This window comes from Squalius cephalus (genome assembly GCF_949319135.1).
Source record: "Squalius cephalus genome assembly, chromosome: 7".
Lineage (NCBI taxonomy): Eukaryota > Metazoa > Chordata > Actinopteri > Cypriniformes > Leuciscidae > Squalius > Squalius cephalus.
The window spans coordinates 3,185,523-3,206,692 of NC_137128.1; the positions used below are offsets into that span (position 1 = coordinate 3,185,523).

Sequence of the window (21,170 nt, forward strand, 5' to 3'; positions counted from 1 at the left end):
CAGGTTGAGGATGTGCTAAAAAGAAAGCTCATCATACCCACTTCTACACGCTGGAACTCGACTCATAACGCCTTATCTCTCATCACAGAAATCCCAATCAGAGATTTAAACACCATTTTTTCTAGACTGAGTGTAAAGGGCATCACTGAGCGTGAGTATCAGTTCCTGAAGGAATATTGTGCAGTGTCAAAACCTCTTGCTGCTGCATTAGATATACTACAAGGAGAAGATGATTGCTACTACGGCACCCTCCCAGCTAACAAAAATAAGTTGTCAGAACGTTTTGCTAACATTCCCATTAGGTTAGGAAAACGTTATTTCTGAATGTTTTTTAAACGTTGGAAACGTCCAGTTTTTTAATGTATTAAGAACGTTTTTTCTTGGTTAATGTGAATGTTAAAGGAACATTCCATTCACTCATTTTGAAAATGTTATTAAAATGTTATTTCTGAATGTTTTTTAAACGTTGAAAACGTCCAGTTTTGTAATGTATGTTTGCGAATGTTATAGGAACATTCCATTGTAGCATTTTGAAAACGTTATGAAAACATCATTAATGAATGTTCATTTAATGTTAAAACCTCCAGGTTTTTCTTGGTGTATGTGAACGTTATAGGAACATTCCATTCACTCATTTTGAAAACATTATTTCTGAATGTTTTTTAAACGTTACAATTTTCCAATTTATCAATATGCAAATATTCTCCAAACATTGCCCTGGGTACTTCTTCATAAACATAAGTATCAAAAACATAACATTAGGTAAAACATTACTAATTATATTGTCAACACCAAAAACTGCAAGACACACAAACTTTGGAATATTTTAATATATTTTATACTTTTCATTCCTATTTTCTTTTGTCTACATTTTGCCAAGGATAAGTGTATTGTAACATAAATCTAAATGAAAATAATGTCCACAAACTGAAACATTTCAAAACATAACAAAATACATTTTGTGTAAAATAAATAAATAAAAAAAACACCTAATTAAGTGTGTTCTGTGTGTCTTCTGTTGCAGAAAGCTGTGCTTCGGGCTGAAGTGGCACCTTAGATTGTAGCATCTATAAAAACAAAACATAGTATTAGTATACAGTATATTCTGTTCAATTAGCATTATTTTATTAATTTTTACAACTACAAAAGCCTTACCTTATCTCTGTGTAGTGCAAACTTCAGTGTTTCTGAAATTAAGTCCTCAATTACTTTCTCCAACACCTTAGGATGTGTTCGACGACAGGCATCTTAAAATACAGTGAAAATACACAAAGCCCAAACATGTTACTGTTAATTACAATAAATTAAGCATTAAGCTTAATTAAGACTTTAAGCATACAGTATGTACAATACACTGCTGATTTCCCCAATACCTCATATACAGTATTTGGCCGAGCTTGCTCTGAAAATAGAGTTTGTCTTCAGTGACTTACTATAAAATGTTTGGAATTTGAAACAACTGAAAAACAACTCACGGATGATCACGTTACATATTTCCAGTTCCTGGAAATTCTTCTTTCCTCTGCAGCCTTTTAAACTGTATTGGGCCCATAGAGAATTTGTTCCCAGTTTTCTCAAAACTCTTCTGACGGACTCTCCAGGTGTGTTACCTCCCATGAGGCTCAGACAATTGATCTGAAAATAAATGTAATGCTATGTTATGCTGCACAGCAATATCTGAACCAAGAAAGATAAAACTTTGTGCATAATTATATAAAATAATATGGAAAACCTAGGGTTGCTTTGGTGTTTGGTTTGTTGTCCTGTGCTTAGCCCACTACACCACTCCACCTCACCAACCACACACACAGCTGAAGTTACAACAATGCATATGACACTGTGTTCCAAGTGCAAACTCTTAACAATCATGAAATACTAACCGCTCTCTTTTTGTAGTCTGGATCCTTTAACATGGTGCACAAATCTTCCAGTTCCTTTGGTGTGTTACAGGGTTTTTCAAGAAACTCTTGTCCTTCTGGTGTTTCAGAACACATGTTAGTCCTTAGAAGGCTTTCAATGTTTTGGAGTCTCTCATCGATTTGATTCAGACGAAGAAGTACAGTCCGCTCAAACTTTGATGACTCTATCAAACACTTCATTAATCACATAGACAACATAAAATTACTCTGTTTATGTAATGAATGCCATACTGTTAGAACCAAAAGTTTTTTTCCATTTGGTGCACACTTACCTTGACTTGCCACCGATGTCCTCTCTGTGCTGTGGTCTTCAGATGGACTGCTCAGGCAAAACACGGCTTTAAAATAATAATAATTAATATGATTATAATAATAATAAATAAGTAAATTATAAATTACACCAGCACATTTTAATTATGCAGGCCTAATAAAATAATTACCATCACAGTCTTGTTGGGTTGTGACCAATGGCTGGTTGTCAGTAGTGCTTTGAATTAGATTTCCTGTTAAACCCAAGGCATCATTTAGAATATACATATGCAAATACATGCAAGTAAAACATGACCCATTGGAACACTACCCTGAGAGCAGTTTTTTATGCTTACCTTGGCCATGACTCTCTATCACTTCCTTCAAACTGTTGCTGATGTTTAAGGCAGGACTGCTCAATGATAAGTCTACTTTAAGCAAAGCAAAAATATTAATGAAAATATATACCAGTACTGCTGATTGTGTAGGCTTTATTATATGTTAAATTACTATTACCATTCTGTAGTGAAGACAGATTATTATTATTTCTCAATTTTCTTTTAAATATCTGGTTTCCAGTTAGAGCCAAGGGATAATACAAATCAATCAGCAACATTCAAGTTAGGCTAACTATCAAGAATCAGCCCACTGACATTTGTACTTTACTCACCAATAACACGTATTGGGAACTCTTGTGTTTGCTAAATCCTACTCAAGAACTTTGGCATTGGTCATGCCATGCCACGCTCTACCAACTGAGCGACAGTAATGTACTAGAATGTACTTTCTTTAGCTTCAAGGTATTATTTCCTCATTTATAATTAAAAGACTGACCTGTCTTACTTGACTCCATTGTCTTGGGCTCTGAAAAATATTCTGCAGATGGAATAACTAGAAAAAAAATTAAGGGTAGCCAGTCACTTGATAAGTCACATAAAAACTGATTAAAATATGACTACTAATTACAATGCCAGCCCATTTAACCAGTTTACATGCATATAATGTAATCTTTGTGCACAAGAACATGTGCTGTTCTCTTAATTATTTAATATCAATAGCAAAAAAATAACCATTGTAAAAACATTACTCACAGGAAGGTCTGCTTGGAATCAATTGTGTCCTTGAAAATTCCTCAGTTTTTTTCTTTTTAATCAGTTCACCATCTTCATCATCATCTTCTAAGAAAATAAATAAATAGTAATAATATATATATATATATATATATATATATATATATATATATATATATATATATATATATATAGTGCAATGCATAAGTGAATACACCCATAATTTTCTTTGTGAATAAATAATGTATCGTAAATAAATAAATGTTCTTCCTTAAAATACATGGTGCATAAGTGAGTACACCCCTATGTTAAATTCCCATAGATGCAGGCAGATTTTTATTTTTAAGTTTTTTTTTTTTTTTTTTTTTTTAGGATACTATGCATCCTGATAAAGTTCCCTTGGCCTTTGGAATTAAAATAGCCCCACATCATCACATAGCCTTCACCATACCTAGAGATTGGCATGGTTTTATTTCAGTTAGCCTAAAAGCTAGTTTGATTTGCATTGAGAGATGATCTTATGGAAAGTACCCCATGCCAATCTCTAGGTATGGTGAAGGCTATGTGATGATGTGGGGCTATTTTAATACCAAAGGCCAAGGGAACTTTATCAGGATGCATAGTATCCTAAATTTTTTTTTTTTTAATTCTTAAAAATAAAAATCTGCCTGCCTCTATGGGAATTTAACATAGGGGTGTCCAAACTTATGCACCCTGTATTTTAAGGAAGAACATTTATTTATTTACGATACATTATTCATTCACAAAGAAAATTGGTGTCCTTAAAGGTTGGATTTTTCCTAATTTTTTAAATTAAGGCATTAAGTTCAATTTCCAAAATATGATTTTTTATTCCTCTTTTTAGTCAACTTTAGCATGGGTGTATTCACTTATGCATTGCACTGTATATATATATATATATTATTATTATATATATATATATATTATTATATATATATATATATATATATATATATATATATATATATATATATATATATATATATATATTAAAAGAAACAACAGCAGGCTTTTTGCAATGACAACACTCTTTTCTTGTCAAGTTATTAAACTTACCATTATCAACATCCTCTCTATAACGTGTGGGTTTACAGATAAGTCTTCGAGCAGGCTCGTCTTCACTCTCCAAATTTGATGAATACATGGCATGCTGAACTTTTCGCTTTCCTTCAGCATAACTCTCTGTTATGAAAATATGTACAGTATTATGTTATGAAAAAAGAAATCAAGTGACCCATGTTCTGCCCTCAAACAGTTTTGATGGTTTGATCCCCACAGACGGCATCATAGTGTCTCTCAGCAAGGCACTACACCTCTCTGTGAAGACTGTGTATAATCATGAATTCAGTTCAAAGCATCTGCTAATAAGTATGTGCTTACACTTTTTTCTCATTCAGATTTATCCTACATAACATCATATGCTAAAATACATACCTGCATATCCAAGAACAGACACCCTGTATCGTGACCAGGTTTCCTTGTCTGGGATTGTTCCTTTCTTTACTTTTACTGACACATTTTTGCGTGGCCAATAGCAGAAAACAGCCTGCCATAAAAGAAAAAGATGCCTAACATTAAAGACTCAAATGCAAAATTACAATTTACCATCAAATACAAAAAGGTTTGCTTTAAAAATTATTGTACAAATCTCATTGTTACACATGAGCTTTCATGTATAAAGAAAAAATAATACAACTTACAATGTAAAAAATTAAGCAAGCGTAGATTTGTGTACTACAAGATTCTATAACTGTTTTGGTGTTGCCAAGTCTATGTTTTATGCAGAGAGGAATCTTCCAATAGATTGCATGATGCCCCTCATTTTAGACTTGTACTGATTTGGAGACACCATTCCTAAAATGCTTTGAACATAAACTTTGAGAACCCAGCATAAGACATTATCAAAAGTCAACAATCAGTTACTACCTCTTGTGTTTTTTCCAGCCATATTGAAGGCACTGTTTCCACAGTGTTGTCCTGTTCAAATTTTATAATTGAAAAGCAGTCCTCTGTGACCTAAAAGGCACACACATAAAAACTTAATAACTTAAAAACAAATAACATGAAAGTAAGCTGGCAAGTGAACACTTACCATAATTTTGATAGACGTCTTATATTCAGATTATGAAGAGGATACAGACCAAAATTTTTTATAATACAATAAAGGTAAGGTAGACTTGTGAAAGTATAAAACATGCAAGACAAAACATAAGGCAGGATAGGCATGTCACATTGTACATTTTTCTTCATTTAGTCCAAAAGCTAGTGAAGAACTGATGTCAAACTAAATTAAAACAAAAATCCAAAATTCCTTTTCACAGAAGGTTTTCCTTCACATATTTAATCTACATATTTACAAACATATTTACAAAATTTGTGACCAGGCAAACGTATTAAATGCCAGTTTTACAGGTGTTGTAATGAAGCTTGCCTCCACATTTCCAAAGGGTCAACACAACAAGATCTAGGCAGACAACTACTTCACCTCCGTTCCACTGGTAGTGAAGCTCCTTGAGCAAGGAATCCATTATGTGGGAACAGCCAGGCAAGTGCATCTACCCAACTGTAATCTTTACATGTGAAGAGCTTGAAGAAGAAGGGCAGAGGAAGCTTTGACCACAGAGTGGAGGGGAAACAACATCTGTGCTGTCAAATGGTACGACAACAGGGCGGTGACACTTGTGTCATCCTTCGCTGGCCCAGAACCTGTTCAGGAGATTCAACACTGGGACAAAGCCGCCAAAACCTACATTGACGTTAGAAAGCGAGAGAACACTGCAGACATTGCACTGTTAACAATGTAAATAAATAAAGTTCTTATTTATTTATATTTTCTTATATAGAGTTGATTACAGTGTCCAGCTGAATGTAAAACCGTAAGAAAAATTACTTTGCCGTTATCCTCTACCACAAATGCCTTTCTGACTAGCAACTCTAAAGACAGCTTCTTCATTTTTGTGTGGTTAATGTGGCCTTTATAAACTCCAACAAGCCTGGAATCACAAGGCTCCATAAACAGTGGCTCCAGGTGGTCATAGACGCGACAAAGCACGCTCTCATGCTGTCCCTCTGCCAACTGTAATGAAACTACCTCACAGCATTCCACATCACTAAGAGCAAAAATGTCGTCTGGTCTCTGAGTTCTGAGAGTGGTAGTCAGTTTTGGTGGTTCTTTTACCTGTCTGTCCATCTCACCAAGCCGTTTGACAATTTGTGAAAGAGGATTTCTGCCAGAACGAACCAACCTTTTAAGCTGGTGCAAGTAGCTCTCAAATCTGAAGGCACTGCACTCATCAAGACTGCCATAGCACTTAGCATCAGATGCAAGGTGTACTATTTAGTGAACGTTATACACCAAAAATTCACTGCCATACAGTAGTTCACCTTGTTTTACAAAAAATATCAGCAGTTCTTCAGCATACATGTTATATTTCTTGGCAAGGACAGGACTGACAAGAATAGATAGTGCCACACTAAAAAGCATGAAGTGGTCATACAATCTGCCAGGTATGACACCATTTAGCACAATTTTCCCAGTATAGAGAGCAAACTGGCGCAGTTCTGTTGCCTTCCACCGATCAATTTCCTCGAGGCCACGTGGCTTTCTAGCAAACACAGTAGGGATGGATGGTCGAAGTGCCACAAATCTTTCACTGACTTCCTTTATCTGACCAGAAGACAATCTAATCCCCTTTGGACCACGCAACCACAAGATAACTAATTTACAACATTGATGCATGTAATCAACAGGGAACTGCTTAATCATATCAATAGGAAGTTGGCAAAATGGAGATACGTCTGAAAGGTGGTGGTGTTCCTCCTGCGTCTTCTCTCTAAATGACCTATCTGTTCTGAGATTTAGGTTACTGACAGCAGGATAGATTACTCGATGGCCATCCCACAAACCTTTTTGTGTACACTTATCACAGCCATAATACCCTGAAAACTGTTTGATTCTTTTCACCAAAGCCTTGGCGGGAGCGTCACAGTTCACAAAGCGTAAAGTCACTTTGATTTTTTCGTTTCCAAATTCCAACTCATTTTCCATCAAATTACAGAGATCCCTGACAACGTCATCCAGAAATTCAAGATTACAAGGCTTTGAGGTCCCACAGCACAAAGCAAATGGGAAAACTGAGTAAGGAGACAAATTAATTTGACACAGAACAGGCCACAGTGACAGACTGCTACTTTTAAAGAGAGGCAAACCATCAACGTTCAAAGAAAGGTCTAATTCCTTAAGCTTGCTTAAAACACTGTGGGGATACATTTTCAAGTGCTTCAAGAGTTGTTCTTTGCAATCAAGGTGGATGTATTTCATGCCAGATTTGAGCTGCAAATTTACACTTTCACAAGTCTCAAGCAAAGTTCTTGTTGTTTTGGGAAGCTCTGGATGCCCATTTTTCCTCAAAATCTTTAACAGCGAATCAACTGCATTATGCTTAATTTGGAATTCACTGGTCCACTGAGCAAGACTGTCACTAAGACAAGGACTGTGAGAGGTAGAAGGTTCGTTTTCATCACTGCTGGTCTCAGATATGTCATCAGAATCAGTTAATTCTGAATCACCTGATTCACAATCTGCCATTGACACACATTGTTGCTCTGGCAATTGGAGAGTAAATAATCTCTTAGGAGACTGTACATCTGATGCTATACATTCTGTATCTTTTTGGACAGACTCAGTGCTTTCTTGGAATCTTTTTGCTCTTTTCAAGAATTTGTTATAGGCCTGGTTGTTTCTTTGCATAATTGTATATGTACATCTATTTGAGTTGCTTTATTAAAAAAGTATCAAAAATACAAGCTATGAGGCAAAGTAAAAAAGAAAAACGGATCCGACCCTGTTCATGTTAGTCTCTATTTGGATCTGTTGAAAAATCAATGTGAGAGAGAGAGAGAGAGAGAGAGAGAGAGAGAGAGAGATTTTTTTTTTGAATTTTACAAAAACTTTAATACACTTTTCAAGAATTAAATTACAATCATAAACATTTATCAATCAGATCATAAAGTTCACAAAAAGAAAAATACTACTTCATTTTCAAACAGACAACACAGGGCACTATTGCAACACCAAATATTAACAAAGGTATCGAGATCATCAACAAATTTATAATAGTTAAAATCAATCAAGATTCTTGCCTGTACCATATTAAAAAGAAGCTCAACTACATTTTGTTCTACATTATCTTCAATTTTTTTCTTTCTACTCAGATAAATTGCTAGTTTAGCCTTGCCTATGATAAAATTCAACAACTGACAATGAAATCTTTTCTCTCTAGCATATTTAAAACCAAAAATAAACAATTCCACAGAAAAGGTTTCACCACATCTTTCAAAAATATTGCTTAATGACAAAAATAGAGGTTTTAACCTGTAACACTTTGCAAAAGCATGGAAGACAGTTTCTCTTTCATTACAAAAAGGACATTTGTCACTACTTTCAGGGTTTATAACAGATACAAAGGAATTAACCGCAATGGCTCCATAAAGGATTTTCCATTGCAAATCTCCAGTTTTCATTATCAATGGTGGTTTATAGAGTGACCTCCACTGAGGTTTTATATCTGCACTCAAATTGAAAACAGTACGCCACGGGGTGTCAACTTTCCCATCCAACATCTTTTTGTTAAAACTAAACACACAATATTTATATAATTTTTTTCCAACACAGGATAAAAAAATCAATATACACAGGACTGCAAGACTCCAAAAAAACTCAAATTTTCCACATTCACAGCAAAACCTAAATTTGGAAAAGGATCCACTGGATTGGGTTCGATAAGCCCATCTCGGAACCTAGACAACAGAGTTAATTCAGTTGGTTCAAGTGTAGATTTCCATTTTGATAAAAGCTTTGTGATGCTTTGTGATGACGGTTTGAAATGAAGATGGCGCCGTGTGTGGCTTGCCGCTTGCCTCTGCATGCAATCTGTGAGAAATCTGGGCGTGACTTTCGACTGCAGCATGAAATTTGAAAAACAGATTAGCAATGTGGTGAAAATGGTTTTTTTCCAACTCCGTCTGTTGAGTAAAGTAAAGCCTTTTCTTAGCAGCTGCGATTTGGAAAAAGCAGTGCATGCCTTTATTAGTTCGAGGCTTGATTATTGCAATGCTCTTTTTGTCGGTCTGAGTCAAACATCCCTTTCACGCCTGCAACTTGTACAAAATGCTGCTGCACGCTTTTTAACAAGTACACCTAGAAGAGCACATATTACTCCAGTTTTATTTACTCTGCACTGGCTTCCAGTGCGTTTTTGTCACGGAAAACTAAGAAAACAAGGAAAACTCAAGTGCAGAGGAAAGGGGTTTTAATAAACAAAAGAACAACGTAAAACAAACACCCACGAGGGGGAAAACATTACAAAATACCAAACAACAACTTCAAAAATGAACATACCAAACGGGTCACGGGGAAACGGGAGACGTGTACAAGACAACGATCCGACACAGACTGCAAACACAAAGGAACTTATAAAAGGGACAAATCAGGCAGGTAATGAGGAACAACAGGTGGGGCAAATGAAACCAATAATAAGATAACAAGGAGGGTGGGGTCAAAACAATGACAGGAACACAAACACCACATGTGCTACACGAGACAGGACAGGCATGTGACAGTTTTAGAATTGATTTTAAGATTTTATTGTTTGTTTTTAAAGCTCTGAATGGGTTAGCCCCCGAGTACTTATCTGAGCTTTTAACTTTGGGTGGACAAAATCGGCGGCTGCGGTCTTCGGATCAACGAATTTTACAGGTTCCTAAGTCGAGGTATACAAAGTGGGGCGATAGGGCCTTTGCTGTAGCTGGCCCTAAACTTTGGAACAAGCTCCCACCTGACATGCGTACTATAACAGATGTTGTCTTTTTTAAAGCAAAACTTAAAACTTATTTGTTTAAAAAGGCTTTTGATATGCAGTAGCTGTGTAACATTTATGCTTCATGTTTTCTTTTAATATTTTTCTTTTTTTTCTTTGAATGTTGTGTTGTGTTGGATGTTGCGATATTTGCACTATGTGAAGCACTTTGGACACCTGGTGGCTGCTGTAAAGTGCTATAGAAATAGAAATAAAGTTTGATTTGATGATGCGAACAGACTTGAAGCCCAACTTTTGAGCAATTGTACCATTGTTCTTTAGGTCACAGTCTGTTTCCTTCAATAAAAGGCCCAAGGTTAGGATTCTGTTATCAATAAGGGCTTTGTTAAGTCCTGGAAATAAACCATTTCTAGACAAATCCATTCGTGTACCATATATTAAGGGCTCCTCCAATAACCAATGAAGTGATTGTAGATCCTCTGTTCGCTTGAAGTGAAAAAGATTCCAGACTTTAAAAATGTTCCTATAGAAAATTGGTAGTCCAGAAACGTCTATGTCCGAAGAATTCACGAGGAAAAGATTTTTGTCCAATCCTAGACCTTTGAACTTGCGTAGAATGACATGGGCAACAGCACACCACTTCACATCAGAAGAACTAACCAACAGTTTCTGAATACGCTGAAGCCGAAAAGTTGCCACTCTGCTCTGCAGATGTACCAAACCTTGACCCCCTTCTTCTTTAGATAGAAAGAGCAAACTTTGAGGAATCCAATGTATATTGTCCCAAAAAAAATCAACTAAGATGGCTTGAACTTTCTTCAATAAAAGAGAGGGGGGATCAATACATGCAAATTTATGCCATAAAGAGGACGCAACCAAGTTATTAATTATTAGGATACGACCCCTATACGACATTGCTGGAGTCAGAAATTTCCATCTTTCTAAGCGACCTTTAATTTTTTCTACAACATTTTCCCAATTCATCTGTAAGGTAGAATCGTCTCCCAAAAAAACACCTAAATATTTAAGACCTGTTCTTCCCCAAAAAAGACCTTCTGGTAACTTTGGCTTTCCTCTCAACCATTTACCTAATAAAAGAGTTTCACTTTTTCCCAGTTTACATTTGCAGATGATAACTTCTTAAAATCGGATAATATCTTCAATAATTTTTCAATATCATCTTGATCATTAATCATTATGAGGACATCATCAGCATAGGCTGATAAAATAAAATTATCTTTGCAATTTGGCAAACATACACCTTTTAACTGAGCTCTAAATTGCTGTAAAAGGGGCTCAATTGCTAAGGAATAAAGCATTCCAGATAATGAGCATCCCTGTCAAACACCTCTATTCACTTTAACAGGAGCACATAAACCACCATTGATTTTAATAAGACTCTCAATATCACAATAAAGAACCTTTATGAGATCGATAAACTTTGGGCAAAAGCCAAATGATTTTAAAACTTTCCAAAGGTAACAATGTTCCACACGATCAAAAGCTTTTTCTTGGTCTAAAGAGATTAAGCCACAATCCAAATTAAGCATCTTGGAGACCTCTAACATATCACGAACCAACGAAATATTATCAATTATCGTTCTGCCAGGGACACAATAAGTTTGATATCCATTACTTCTGCTAATCGATTTGCCAGAATTTTAGAGAGCAATTTATACTCACTACAAAGCAGAGATATGGGACGCCAGCATCTTATATCAGTGAGGTCGCCTTTCTTGGGCAAGAGGGTTAATACTGCTCTCCGGCAGCTTTGAGGAAGCCGGCCCTCAGCCAGGCTTTCATTTAACACCTCTAACACATCCTCTTCCAGGACAGCCCAGAAGGTCTTATACCACTCAATTGGTAGACCATCAACTCCTGGAGCTTTTCCTGACTCCATTCCTTGAAGTGCTTTAAACAACTCAGCTCTTCCAAGAGCACCTGAGATCTTTGCATTGTCTTCTTCTGATAATTGAGGTAGATCATCAAAAAAGGCATCCTCCCTCTCATATTCTGCTCCGAGTTCATTCATGTACAGTTTTTCATAAAAACTGATTGCTCTCTTTCTAATTTCTTTAGGATTAGACAAAAGCTTACCAGACTCTGAACGTAGAGCATGGATAACTCTGCTCTGTCCATTTTTCCTTTCCAAACTGAAAAAGAAACTGGAGGGAGCATCCATATGATTTAATTTTTGGAATCGCGATCTGACCAAAGCTCCTTGTGTTTTAACCTGCAGTAAATCATTCAGCTGTGTCTTCTTTTTTGCTAGAATATCAAAATAGTTTTGGGTTCTAGTTGATTCAGCCAATTCTTGTAGTTTTAGGATATCAGCCTCCAAGATACTTATATTTAAAAAGGTCTCAGCAGTGATATTAAGAGTATATTGTGTACAGAATTGCTTTATTTGGACTTTTCCATAGTCCCACCATTGCCTTACAGAGTTAAACGTTTCCTTCTTTGTCTTAAAATCATCCCAAAAAAATTGTAAACATTTTTTTTAAATATTTATCATTTAATAAATTAGCATTTAATTGCCAATAGGCACTCTTTGGTTTAATTGAATTAACAAACACATGACACTGTACCATACAATGGTCAGAGAAACCTAAAGGAGTGATTAAACTTTTTTTAATGATGTTGCAATGATGATTAAAAATATAAAACCTATCTAGCCTAGCTAAAGAAATCGTATTGTCACGAACATGTGTCCAAGTATACTGTCTTTGGGTTCCTTCTAAATGCCTCCACACATCACATAACTCATAGGTTTTAACAAGTTGAATAAGGCGTTTACGAGAAGGTGCGTGCGGTTCGATGTGATTTCCAAGTTCGATACCGTACAATTGAAATCACCACCTAAAAAAAGATATTCTTCTCCGTGACAGTTTTGTAAAATAGAACTAAGTATGTCTAGAAAAAACATTCTTTCAACAGCAGAGGTAGGGACGTATACACAAATCAGAACAAAAGTACACTTTTCAAAAGTAACCCTTACTTTCAAGAGTCTTCCTTTAATGACTTCGTCAATCTGATATGTATGGGGAGACATTTTTTTTGTAAAAAGGATAGCAACTCCTCCACTGAGTGAGGTATTATGACTCAAGATTGAGAGCCCACTCCACTCTACTGCCCATTCAGGGGCATTTCTAATATCACTATGCGTCTCTTGTAACATAGCAATATCTATTTTCTTTAGTTTAATTTCTTCAAACAAACCAGCTCTTTTTTTATATCTCTCAATCCATTAACATTGATTGTTGCTATGTTTACCTCACAAATAATTAAAGAAAAAAAGAGAAAAAATAAACAAAAAATCAGAGGTGAACACACATACTTTTTCATGGTTTTAAAGTTAGGTCTTTCCACTGTCAACATTGTTATCCCCTAATGAAAGCTTTCTCACAATTTTTTTCAACCGGTAAACCTCTTTGTTTGTAAACAAACTCTCAGACATAGAAAACCTGACCTTGTCAGCAAATTTTCTTGTGTCTGGGAAAAAATCAGCTACACACACACCTCTTCTATTTTTTGTTGCTCTTAAAAAGAGTTTAATATCCTCAACTTCATAGCCGCTGCTAGTAAAGTCACTTTGAGACAAACAAATGCTGGAATCAGAGGATTCACTGTCACTTTCTATGTCTTCATCAATATGTGTACTTCCAATGTCAATCTTTATGGCCTTTGCAATTTGAGGAGAATCAGTATTTTTCCTTTTATTCGGGACTTTAAAATGAATTTGCTCTGTTTCTGTCTCGTTTTTATCCAGATGTTGATGAGACTGTGGCATATTAGACTCATCATCACCTTCTTGCATTTCTGTCTGTACACTAGGATCATATGTTTCAGTGTTAACAAGATCATTTTTACCAGCCATAGTAACAGAGCCAACTCCCTGAGATTCTAAACTCACTCTCTCAGATACAGCGTCTTCGATCCTCTTATCGGTATTCACGGTTTCACTCGCAGCAATGCCCGATGATCCCGCTTTAACAGTCTCATTCACATTTTTCTCACTATCATCATTGACTTTGTTAGGACAAGAACGAATTAAATGTGTTGTTTCTCCACACCTAAAACACTTCATTTTCTCTGTTGTGACATAAATAATATAATCACAATCCTCTACTTTGAGGCGAAGTGACAAATCAATCTCTTCATCATCTTTTAAGATCATGAACAGATAGCGTCTAAAAGACACCACATGTTTCAACAACGGAGACTTGCATCCAACTGGAATCATCTTAATCGGTGATACAACTTTACCGTACCGTGACATAATATTAACTAGAGTTTCATCACTGACAAACGGAGGAACGTTCGATAATAACACTTTCTTTGACGGCATAGAAAGCGGGAGTACCGGAATAAAATTCTCACCCACAACAATGCCGGTTTCAACTAGCTCGTTGGCTTTTTCAACTGAACTAAGAAAGATTACTACGGCACTGTTCATTCTAGAGGCCGACAATACATGCTCATGTCCCACCATTTCACCTGCAGCCAAACAACATTCCTCTACAGTCACCGCGGACGCCACTTTTACTCCGTGACGCCGTGTGAGAGAGCTTAAAATTTGCGATCGCGGGGCCGCCATGCTGCCTATAGCAACAGCAGCACACACGGCCCAACTCAATAATAACAACACGAAAAACTCCAATTACTAAACTAATCCTACAAAGCAGAGAGAAAAAAAAGAGAGAAAAAGTACTCACATTCACTTCTCACACTCAAGCCACTCAGCCTCACACACCTGTCCACTCGCACCGGAAACGAGAGAGAGAGAGAGAGAGAGAAAGAGAGAGAGAGAGAGAGAGAGAGAGAGAGAGAGAGAGAGAGAAAGAAACATAAATAGTGACATACAACTGATTAATTTTCTTCAATCAATCAATTAATCAAACTTTATTTATAAAGCACTTTACAACGACCGAAGTAGACCAAAGTGCTGTACACAAGAATAAACAAATATACAAAAACAACACAACTCATGCAGCATAAAATACAAAGTGAAATAAATTAAAACAAAACGTATAAAACAAACCATAAACTGCAAAACCATAAAAGCAAAATGTCAACTCCTGGTGTTAAAGGCCAAAGAAAATAGATGAGTTTTTAAAAGAGATTTAAAATGAGTGATTGAAGTGGCCTGTTTTACCGGCTGAGGCAGGTCATTCCACAATTTTGGAGCAGCCACCGCAAAAGCGCGATCCCCTCTGAGTTTGCGTTTTGTTTTGGGCACATGTAGGAGCAGTTTATCAGCTGACCTAAGAGAACGAGTGGGTGTGTGGAGATGTAATAACTCAGAGATATAAGACGGGGCAATACCATTTAATGATTTAAAAACAAATAAAATAATTTTAAAATGTATCCTGTACTGTACAGGCAGCCAGTGAAGTGACGCTAAGACGGGTGTAATGTGTTCATATTTACGTACTCCTGTTAAGAGACGTGCTGCTGCGCTTTGCACCATTTGAAGACGAGCTAAAGAAGACCCACTAACCCCCACAAATAGTGCATTACAGTAATCCAGCCGGCTAGTAATAAAGGCATGGATTACTGTCTCAAATTGTCGTCTTTCTAAAAAAGGCTTTACTTTGGCCAATTTCCTCAGCTGGAAGAAGCCTGTTTTCACTACTGCTCTAATCTGGCTGTTGAAGTTAAGATCAGCATCGATTTTAACCCCTAGGTTAGTGATAACTGGTTTATTATATTGGGCCAAATTACCCAACTCAACGGAACAAGTCCCATTAGTACCACCAAAAATCATCACTTCCGTTTTATTAGCATTAAAACTTAAAAAATGAATAGCCATCCAGGCTTTAACCTCATCGAGACACTCTATTAGCGAACTGACAGTGTCATTCTTTTTAATTGGCATGTACATCTGATTATCATCAGCGTAACAGTGAAAAGATATGCCATGCTTCCTAATTGCTGAGCCCAGCGGTAGCAAATATAGTGAAAAGAGAAGAGGACCCAGAATTGAGCCCTGGGGGACCCCACAAGTGAGAGGTGCAGAAGAGGACTCAGAGTTCCCACAGCTGACGCAGAGAGTCCGACCTTCCAGGTATGACCTAAACCATTCAAGCGCTATGCCTTTTATGCCCACCCAATGCTCCAAGCGAGAAATCAAAATTTCATGGTCCACAGTATCAAATGCAGCCGTCAGGTCAAGAAGCACAAGAACAACATAATTTCCAGAATCTGTAGCTAAATAAATATCATTAAAAACTTTTAAAAGAGCGGATTCGGTGCTGTGTAAAGATTTGAAGCCGGACTGGAATACCTCAAGGATATTGCTGTCTTTCAAAAAAGCCATTATTTGATTGCAGACTATCTTTTCAAGAATTTTAGGAAGAAAAGGTAGTTTTGAAATAGGCATAAAATTTGCAAGATCTGTCGGATCAAGACCAGGTTTTTTGAGTAGAGGTTGCACTACAGCGTGTTTAAAAATTTTAGGGACCACACCAGAGGACAGACTGCTATTGGCAAGTGCAAGAACAGACGGTCCTATAGTAGAAAAAACCTCCTTAAAGAGTCGAGGAGGAATAGCATCTTGTGGTGAACCTGAGGGCTTCAAATTTCCAACAATCTCCTGTAACATACACAAAGTCACAGGCTCAAACTTATCAAATACAGAAGAGCAGCTAACAGAGACTGAGGGGTCACAGGCAGAAGGTGAAATTAGAGCTCTAATGGAAGTGACTTTATCATTAAAAAAGCGTAAGAAATTTTCACAGACAGCCGGGCAGGCATCAACACAGACAGTTTGTGGAATATTAATAACTGAATCAATAGTTTTAAACAAAACACGAGGCTTATTACTGTTCAAGAGAATGATCTCAGAGATACATTCTTTTAGCTTCTTTCACAATTGTCTGATAGTTACGCCAACAGTCCCTTAGCATTTGAAATGACACTTGCAGCTTATCCTTTTTACATTTGCGCTCGACTTGACGGCACTTGCGTCTGACAGCACGCACCGTGTCATTTAGCCATGGTTCAGTTTTTGTTTTTGGTTGCCTGAGATTTAATGGAGCCACACTATCTATAGCAGATTGACAGGTGGAGTATAACCATGAGCTAAGCTCCTCTGAATCATTATGCTGTGGTATACCAAAATTCTGATTAAGCACAGATGAAAATTTAACAGCAGTAGTAGAGTTTATAATGCGGCAGGGCCGAGCAACAGTGCAGGGTTTGTTTGTATTACAGTCCAGGGCAATCTCAAATAGTATAGGCATATGGTCAGAGAACACTGCATCGCCGATCTCTAGATTATAAACAGGCAACCCAAAAGATAGAATAAGATCAAGTGTATGTCCACGTTCATGTGTGGGGCCAGCCACAAACTGCGTGAGATTAAAAGAGTCAATAAGGCATAAGAAGTCTTTTACCATAGGGGCATCCATAGCTGGGGCATTTAAATAGCTGCAACCATGCGGTAAAAACTCAGAAAAAACACTGGACTCACCAACACTCAACCAAGTCTCCGTCACACAGAGGAAATCCAGTCCTCGGGAGGTGAAAAAGTCCTTTAGGATAAAAGTTTTGTTTACTAGTGATCTAGCATTTACTAAGCCAATCCTGGCAGGGGCCGGCAGGTCTATAATGTTGTCTTTCCGAGAGACCCGGCACACAGGTCGTAGGTCTCGCAGGTTCACCCCACGCCAGCAAAGGTGAGGAGAGCAAGCAGTACGGGCCTGGAACTCCTCATCCGGTCCGACGACAGTGTGGGAATGCAAATTTATTAAAATGTTTAATTTAGGTTTTCATTGAATTTAGCATGTTAAGGTTAGGTATAAATTATGATTATCAGAGTTTTCTAGCAGAAGACTCTGGTCAGTCCTGTTTTACTGAAACTCTTGGAGTTTGTGTTTTAGCAAGAAAGTCCAGCCAGTCCTGTACTCGGGTCTCAGTGTTTGAATAGATATGCTGAGTGGATTAGGGTGGGCAATGCTCTCAGTCTAGAACCGGTTCCTAAACCTGTCTTTTTCGGTTCCTGCCCCTAAATGTATATAAACTGTGAGAGAACATTCACGTCAGACTTGGTGACTGCAGCTACCGACAGCTCGTGTTCTCAATAAAGAATCCTGCTGAAGAAACAACCAAGTCTCCTGGTCTTTCGATTCTAAGTTCACAACAACAGGTACCAACCAGGCGTCGACAGGGTCCAGCGATCGGCGAGAAATAAAAGGACGAGGCACCGCCCGGTACTTGGCCCAGGGGATCATGGAAGAGTGCGCCAGGGAAGCCTTCATTCTCACCAGCCATCCGCTGCGTTTACCTCGGCGACGATATCGCTTATGCTGGTGATGTAAAGCCGTAAAACGGCAGAGAGAGGCTGGGATCTCAGACAGGAACGGTGGCAATGTATTTTGTCCACCATGATCAAATTTAACAGTAGGTCGAACTCGAAGATCCAGTAAACTTTGGCGCTCATACACCAGTATAGAGTCAACATATTGAACAATGAGTGATGTAAACAGCACAAACACACATATTGACTGCAGGATAAGACGGCAAGCCACACTCACTGGCGCCATCTTGAATCAGGTTCATGGGCAGGAGCGGACTCACGGGCTTAACAGTCACAGAAAAGTATAGCAATTAAAATAATGTAGTATTAAGGCAGTGACATTACAGTTTTTCTCGATTGCTTAAACACAATCAGATGTTTGAGAGTTGTCAAAATATCAGTCGTGAGAATCACCCAATTTTTTCTAAAGACATTCTATTGGGTCCTGTATTTGAAGTGGAAAATATGAAGTATGTGCAGGATAAAATGAGAGCTTTTTTGGGTGTAGAAAACGTGCATCATGTGGTGTCTGCAAAATGGCTTGAGCTAAGTGGCAACAAGTACTTGCGCCAGAAATCAGTGATCGTAATCAATGTAAATGAAGGCGTTCCTGTATTTGGGCTTATAAAGGACATGTACATTGTAAATTCTTCCTTGTATTGCTTTGAATGTCAAGTTTATAATACAGTGGGTTTCAGTCGTGAGTTTGCTTCTTATGAAATTGAGGTCCCAAACCTTGCTCAAGCCACTGAGATAGTGGTTTCAGATGAAATTGTAGATTATACATCATATTATGCACTCAGTTTTAAGAACCGTACTTACATTCCTCTCAAGTATTATCTCGGAGATGTGTGTGAGATTTACAAGTGCACCACTGACTGCTAATTTACTGGAAAACAAAGAAAAGTAAAGGGAAAGCACAGTCAGTGTCTTCTCTTCTTGTTTTTTTGTTTGTTTGTTTTTTCATTACTGACTGTACTGATCGAAAAGAGAAGACATTTGAAGATACATGCTAAAAGTAAATGTTCAGCACCTTGTGTGTACTTGGCTATTGTTAAAGGATTAGTTCACCCCAAAATGAAAATTTCCTGATAATTTACTCACCCCAATGCCATCCAAGATGTTCATGTCTTTCTTTCTTCAGTGGAAAAGAAATTAAGTTTTTTTGAGTAAAATATTTTAGGATTTTTCTACATACAATGGACTTGAATTGCAACCAAAATGTTGAAGTTCAAATCAATGTAGTTTCAAAGGTCTCTGAAGTGCTTCAAATGGCTCTCCTCGATCCCAGCTGAGGAATAGGGTCTTATCTAGCGAATCGAGTTTGTGTTTTTACAAGTGCAATGCACTGATAACTATCACACATCAAAAAAATTATATATATATATATATATACATATATATATATATATATATTAAGAAAATAAAAAATCATTTGAAATGATCAGGATTTGTTTTCAGTGCATGAGTCTTTGTAAATGTGCAAGGGCTTGGTACACAGCTGGAAGAATGACCAGAGCTAAAGTTAAAAACTCTTTCACCTGATCCCATACAGAGTCAAAAGCACTCAACTTGCAAAAAGTTCAAATTTAGATTCAAATTCATTTCTCTTTTTACCTTCCTTGCAGTATTATATAGCACAACTTTGTACTAATAAAGTCATGCAGAAGAGGCTGATGAAAACACTTGCTTAAGGCGCATACCGAAGAAACAAAGTCATCTTCTCTTTAAGACAAACTGCATATCAGAACTTCCCCTTTAAGAGATGGGCCACAACTTTAACTGATTGAGTGTTGAGATGGTGATTGCACACACATCTGATTATTTACAGAGATATTGAAAACTCACCCACCCCGCACACGGCCACATCTACACACTCATACACAAACATATACACACACAACCTTACAATGAAGAAGAGCAACCTACGATTTCCTCCACAGGACTTTACAATCAAGGATTAACACGAACTTTAGTGAACAGTGTTTAAATACCATCTAAAAACTTGCCCACAAACACACAGTCAATTACGGACATAAGTTGAACACATTCATGCACAAACATGACCATCCTAGACACACACAATACTTAAAACAGATATTCACATAAGCTAGTGAAAGAGACATCATGAATAAATTCAGAAAAGATGTTTATTTTTATATTTGATGCTTTGATAGAAGCAGATGAGAACATCTATAAGTGTGTGTGCGTGTGTGAGTGTGATATCATGTGATATGTGAGTGCATGTGAGTCATCATGACTGGTGTGGTTGGAACACTTTGCTGATCTATATCTGTAGATATCTATATCTATCTATATATATCTATATCTAGTCACACTGAAAAGCTGCAGTGAAGATTTGATCCAAACTAGGACCAAAACCAGCAGAGCACAGTGTAAGAATTGAGTAATTAGGAGATGCTGGACAGTCTGGTTGAAGAGCGACCAGACCCTGAGAGGACAAAAGGACATCTCTGGAAATTAACATCTGAACTAGCCCTCGTGCACTAGAGACGAAAGTCTCACCCCCGAGTCATCCTAATCTACATCTCTTTCCCTCTTCCCTCACTCTCTCTCATGCTCAGATCATCTGAATTCACCCAAGAAAATGTATAGTGTGATGTGAATGATTGACATTGAGTATTGAACATATTTAGTATCATTTGAAATGTCTCATTGCGACTGGTACAAATGTCTCATTTCCAAACAAGTAAAACAAAAGGTAATAAGGTTTTTAAGAGTTTAAAGATAACTGGCACACAAAGGAAGGTGGTCTCCTGGCAAATGGTCACTC

General features: G+C 37.2%; 1 protein-coding gene across 1 annotated transcript; it reads right to left on the minus strand.

Moving 5' to 3' along the window:
- Positions 1-927: 927 nt before the first annotated feature.
- Positions 928-12,109, minus strand: LOC307161311 (uncharacterized protein; the record flags this gene model as incomplete). The annotated part of the gene is made up of 13 exons (XM_079875938.1): positions 928-1,067; positions 1,156-1,247; positions 1,476-1,635; positions 1,881-1,975; positions 2,192-2,257; positions 2,360-2,422; positions 2,525-2,599; positions 3,003-3,059; positions 3,260-3,346; positions 4,316-4,441; positions 4,694-4,805; positions 9,660-9,713; positions 11,834-12,109. The coding sequence occupies 13 exons, from the start codon at positions 12,107-12,109 to the stop codon at positions 990-992; spliced, it is 1,341 nt and encodes a 446-aa protein (XP_079732064.1). The 3' UTR covers positions 928-989.
- Between the last annotated feature and the right edge of the window lie 9,061 nt (positions 12,110-21,170).